The following is a 6000-nucleotide window of genomic DNA, read 5'->3' as shown; positions in this document are numbered from 1 at the left end:
TAAAATACTTCATATCTTTATCTGAATACAGCACAAACCGTTTTTATCAGTCTCTTCCCCTCCATGGTTGTATGAGAATTCTGTATGAGCTTTAAGTTGCAAAACGAGATATACCAAACAAAATAGTTGAGTAACTAGATACAGTTCTTACTTTGAAAGCATAGAACAACCCAAATTCAAACATTAATTGCTTCAGATGAACAAGGCTGGAATGATCTTACCCTTTTCATTAAAACCTCTTTATATCAGACGTTTCCATGAACTGTCAAGAACTGCCAAATGCCAGATCAGACAGCCACCCTTGCCTATGCAGAGAGCACTCACACATCCACACAGCATCAAAGAGAACAGACAGTTACAACAATGAACAAACTATTTTATTTTTCTTGCTAGATAAGAACATCCCACTGAAAATAAAGAATAAAAAATATATTCTGCTGTAAGACTCTGAATGCTTGAATCTCACGCAACAGCACACAGAGAAATTCTGGTACAGCAACATTACAGTTATCTTTGTGCACATGGGTACACAGAAAGCCTTGAACAAATATTTATACCCATAATAGTGCCATGTACAAAAGATCAAACAGAAAATTCAAACATCTTTGTTTTTCTTATGCCAAGGGCAATGTAAAAAATGAAAGCTGTTTTCAGTCAGTTACTTCCACTTAAATTGTATGGGATCTTTTTATGCTGAAGAACCCAAATTCAGCATAATAAAGCACAGAAGAAGTAGTATACAATTATATATATGTATAAACAATATACTGAACACATAGGGCATGATGATTTCATTAATATGTAATTTTTGGTGTAACCATATGAAAGTTAAGCCAGTATTTTTCTAACACCAAGAGAAAATATTCTGTTTCTTCAATCAATGCTCTGACGTTTTCTTACTATAAAAAGCATACCTGTATTGGATCATCTAAGCATACATGCACCACGAAAGATATGCAAAACAAATCGATACAGATAAACTTTAGTGTCAAATGTCTAATGATGTAATAACAAAAACAATTCTCAGGGCCCAAATGACTTTCTGAATCAAAATTGCATTGCAGTCATTTAAAATAATAAAATACTTGGACTTGTGAGTCACAAAATTTACTGTTTTCTAGCAGTACCTCTGCTGAAATCCGTTGAGTATCAGTCTATGAGTGAAGAAAGTCATTTTCAAAAAAGGAATTTGTAAAAAATACATTTATACTATATGCTTTCATATAAAAGGGCATTAAGAAATATAATAAATCCTACCATTTTAGGACTACACCTTCCCTAACAAACAGTTTTTATCACTTGACTATTACATACAGTACATTCAGTTTCCTAAACAGAAAGTATATTTTCTTGTCCCTGATGTATTTTACAATTGGCAGTGACAACAAACTGTTTTATTATCACCTCTCATTCTTGCAGCTTATACAAACAGCACCAATTTTACCCAAAAAAAGGTTTATCAGTTACATAGTAGCACTTCCTCACAGGAAATATAAACCCAAAACATTGGAACCAAATGTGTCTTTCCAAATATATATCAGAATATATGGCTCAGAGTTAAGGGATGAATAACCAGGAGTATTGCATAGTACAGGGACCTTGCCTGTATGAATAAAAACACCTTTTGATTGTTTGTCACCTTTTGACTCCAAGAACAAATTAAACAGGTGCTAATGAAAGTAATACACAACTAAATTTACTAGTAAAAAAAACAACAAGAAATTGTACAGTTCTCTCTGGCACAGTGCAAAGTACACATTAAAAAACTGAAAATATATGTACAGTGTGTATGTATATTTTTATATAGTATGTATTTCCCTGACACATACACGTGTACATATAAAAAGCATGAACACATCCATGCCAAACTTAGCAAAAAGATGGAATGTTTAATATGTGGATACATTGTTCCAGTGAAATCAGTCTGTCTCAGAAATGGCTGTTTATACAGCCAATATGACCTTCCATGAAACAGAAATATTTACTGCCTGCCTAAACTGACAATATGATACATTTGTCCTCATAACTTCCCAAAGGACTGATAATCACACTTTATAAAAGCTTATATTTGTATTAAGCCCTCTCTTCCATTACCCTTCCTCTCTTCTGAAAGACCAGAATATTCACTACAGAGATGAAATCTTCTATTTTAAGATTTTCTTGCAATATAAAAGTTTACAGCCACCCCTGTAAAAATTATTAACACCTGATGCTGGTTTAATTTATTATTTCCCTTTGGGATTCAGCTGTTTTGGTTCTGGATATGAACACGTTGGCTGAAGCCTGTAACACAGAACACACATTTCAGGATTCGGAGAGCAGTGTTACCAGAGCTGCCCACATCCAGTATGATCCATTGTCCTTCCCTGTCAACTTTCTGTGAAACAGTTTGTAAAAATACTAAAATGTAATACAAATCCCTCCCCACCTTTATCCTGAATGTCTCTTTTACAATTTGAGGCCACTTTCAAAAATAAAGGTTTATATCAGCAAAAGCGTTTCAAATCAAGGCGATGGCTGTGAACCTGAGAGCTTGGTGTGATCCAAACACGTTTGTGGTATCACCGCTGGCTAGAACTTTCCTTGTTTAAGTCGTTCAATGTGGTAGCACAACTTAAGGGCAGGCCCCAGCTTCAGTCCCATATATTTCATTATCATATCACTCCTCAGTAAGAGTAGCGCCTTCCCATCAATTTCCTGCAGAAGGAAGAGAATAAACACAATAGACAACTACTTAACAAGCTGCATGGTAAAATGGGAAAGTACGTTATAGTTGTGTATACTGTAGTAAAAATATATCTACTATATATAAAACAGTAAGTTTGAATTTATAGATGACCACTGAAATTTAATTTGTTTTAATATTTTTTAATGTGTGATTAAGTGTTTGAGATGTTAAAGAAAGAAAATGATAGTAAATAAAAGAAACTGACCTAACACCCCTCAGAATCAGCATTTCCAACCAGGAAAAAAAGTGAATGGGTCAAGGGAAAAAATAAAAATAATCTGCAAAGGAAGTTCTGTGCAGTTAGAGATTAAATGATCCAAGCACCAAGGCCTTGCACTGAACCTTGAAAACAGCTGTGGGAGGATTTTGGCATGCATGTGCAAATGGTCATGTGGAGGAAGGGGTTAGAGACCATCTAAATATGGGAAATTAGACAGATCTATTTCCATGCTGAACCAAAGAGATTGTCAGGACCAAGACCAAGGACTTAGTCAGATTTCAACTATCTGACTGAGAATGTGCTGAAATATGACAGTCCTAAGCTCTTAGTATCATTACATACCACAGACAGGCAATTAGTTCCATAAAGCACCATAAAGAGAAACACTCTGTCTTACTTTTTTAAAACATAAACCTGACAGAACAAGTGACATTTACTGTTGTTATACAACTAAGAAAAAAATATAAGACAGGAATCTCCATTGGAAGTTATTTTGATTTTTCTTTCCAATTCAGCTTACTCAGAGATTAAACTGTTAGGAGGAGCTGGAGCAGAACATGGGTGAAATACTACTAAAGAGAAAGCAAATTTTTCTTTTGGAGGGCATTATATGCAATAAAATATTGCATTATATGCAATAAAATAAGAAAGCAGCTCTTTACTGAGCAACCTACCATAGAAAGGTACAGCAAGAAGAAATAGGGGAAACCTACCACAAACTGATAGAGTTTCTGTCTCTAAAGATAACATCTAGTCAGACCTATAAAACCCGAGACATTGTTTTCTCAAACAGATTAATTGAGTTCTCTGAACTTTAGTATCAATGACTAAGTGCCTAGCTAACAATGGATAACATCATCTCTGCTCTAAAAGATTAAGTCTCCAAACAGGGAGACGGAATGTTCCACACTGTACATGAGAATGCCATTGTCTCTAGAGGCACCAGGGAGGACAGGGATACCACAGATGTTGGCCATTAGAACTTGGGCTCTTCCAGGTTGGCATTATTCCACATACACTGGGAAGAGGTGGCTATTTATGTTAGTCTAGCAAGACTGAAAGAAAGAAAAAATATACTGCAGGAGGGGTTTCAGGGAGAAAAGTAATTTTCCACCTCTTTCTAATGTATCAGGAGAGTCTACCTCCAGCTGCAAACAGACTGATAGACATAAACAATCTACTACAACAGAATGGACAAGCATCATACATGTCTCCTGAAGAGTTCTGCATGTGGAGCCAGTGCCTGTGGATCAGCTTCTTTCACAAAACGCACTACTTCCTCTATTGACCAAGTGGAAGGATCCTTATTCAATATTCTTGAGGGTTCCCTTTTTAGTGAATTCAAATCCGGTCCAGTTGTGGAACTTGCAGCTTTTAATACAAAAATATTGTGAAATATTGTGAAAGGAAGAAGTATTACTAGTTTGTACAGGAATAACACATTTCATTTCACATAAGACACTTTAATATTACCTTATGGCATTTATTATGCATTGTTTGGAATATATTAAAATGAAAAGATGCTTTATTTTCCTTCTAATAATACTGAACTGTTCCTTTTGACTTTAAATGGCTTCTATAAATGCAAATACTTACAGCAGCACAAACATTAGCACTGTGACATACCTAGAGGGATTAGTTTTACTTGTACCTGGCTCCTGGGTCCCAAGATGCTTTTAACTGGGAATGAGGCAAAGGCAAGTGAAGCTGTGCAGACAGAGGGAGTGACAGTAGGAAACCCTATTCCTGTATTTCAGCAACATGGCAGTATTTGATAAGATGCTCAGGAAGTGAGCTGCAGCAGCAAAGACCTCTCTGCTTGCACTACACTATTAGTACTAACAGGCTTGAGTTCTGTATTTGCAGTTACATTAGCAAGCCTGACACGCTTGGCAACAGCACATTTCACTCCATATGCAAGCTCTCCAATGGCAAAGAACTTCTTTATTCATAACTCTGCATGTTAATTGAAGCAGTTACATATTCTGGAAGGTTTTGTGTGACAGCATACCTTCAATCCGCCTCTGTATCTGATTCCTACTGACTTCATAGTAACCACTGCAGCCAGCCGAGCTCAGGGACAGCCTGCGCAGGACTGGGGCTGAATTTGAGGTAGCAGTTGCTGGCTGATGGGAATTTCTGTAATATGCAGCATTTCCTGAAGTGCGGTACTCCGTGGAATTTCGACAGGTTGGGTTTGACGGATTTACAGAATTAAGTGCAGAATCCATAGAATTCTCAGAAAATCGGTGATCTTTGGAAGTGCTGTTTTCCTCTATAGGCAATGTTTCCGCTACACAAAAAGCAAGCAACAATATGTTCAAAGTGATGGACATTACACCTTTGTTACTTAAGGCCTTGCTATGTTCTCTTGAAGGGACTGACAGATTGTAATCCTGTTAACAAATCTCTTGTGAGACAGTCACTGAGACTGAATGTTTGTCGCTTTTCCTCAACTAATCATTGGGCTCTTACTGTATTTTCAAACATTATTTTTGTAGCAAAAGATTTAATATGTCAAGTTTGAGACATTCTTCCATTAATCATTTCAGTTGTACTTACTGAAAGCTATAAGCAGAGAAATGACAGAGGAATTTTTTTTTAAATAAAATTGTCTGCTGCAAATATTGATACATCAAATAATTTTAGTCAAGAATTTTCATTGCTTTTTAAACATATCATTAAAAAGCCAACTATTAATATTACATAGAATTTATTTTGCAAGACATTTTTAATACAAAAAAAAACCCTCATGTTAATTAACAATTGTTTAGTAAGTTCTAAACAGCAGAGGGAGTAACTTCATAAAGAAAACAACTGGACAATTATTATCTAAGGACCCCAACAGGTTCAGACAGAGGTGCCATTATTAAAAAGGGAAGAGGTTACAGGCAAAGCCACAGAAGGCTGTGAGTGCCTGGTATGGCACACTAATGTAACGTGTCTTGACCACCCTGCTTTATCTACACACAGTTCTTTGCACAGGGCAGGCTTTCAAGGTCTCTAACTGCAGACTCTGGAAAGCTGAAGATATAGGTAAATTACTGAGCCC

At 36.1% G+C, this 6000-nt stretch overlaps 1 protein-coding gene across 4 annotated transcripts in view; it reads right to left on the bottom strand.

Annotated features, from left to right (window-relative positions):
* Positions 1 to 355: 355 nt before the first annotated feature.
* SCML2 (Scm polycomb group protein like 2) overlaps positions 356 to 6000 on the bottom strand; it is a 70854-nt gene continuing 65209 nt past the window's right edge. For all 4 annotated transcript variants that reach the window (XM_053935367.1, XM_053935369.1, XM_053935368.1 and 1 more), the window contains 3 exons: positions 4960 to 5241; positions 4156 to 4319; positions 356 to 2697 (listed from right to left, as the gene is read on the bottom strand). In XM_053935367.1, coding sequence (XP_053791342.1) covers positions 2572 to 2697; positions 4156 to 4319; positions 4960 to 5241 — 572 coding nt within the window. In that variant the 3' untranslated portion in view covers positions 356 to 2571. The remainder of the gene's footprint in view (positions 2698 to 4155; positions 4320 to 4959; positions 5242 to 6000) is intronic.

This window comes from Vidua chalybeata, chromosome 2 (genome assembly GCF_026979565.1).
Source record: "Vidua chalybeata isolate OUT-0048 chromosome 2, bVidCha1 merged haplotype, whole genome shotgun sequence".
NCBI lineage: Eukaryota > Metazoa > Chordata > Aves > Passeriformes > Viduidae > Vidua > Vidua chalybeata.
The sequence above is the reverse complement of the archived record's forward strand: the minus strand, read 5'-3'. Positions and strand labels throughout refer to the sequence as shown.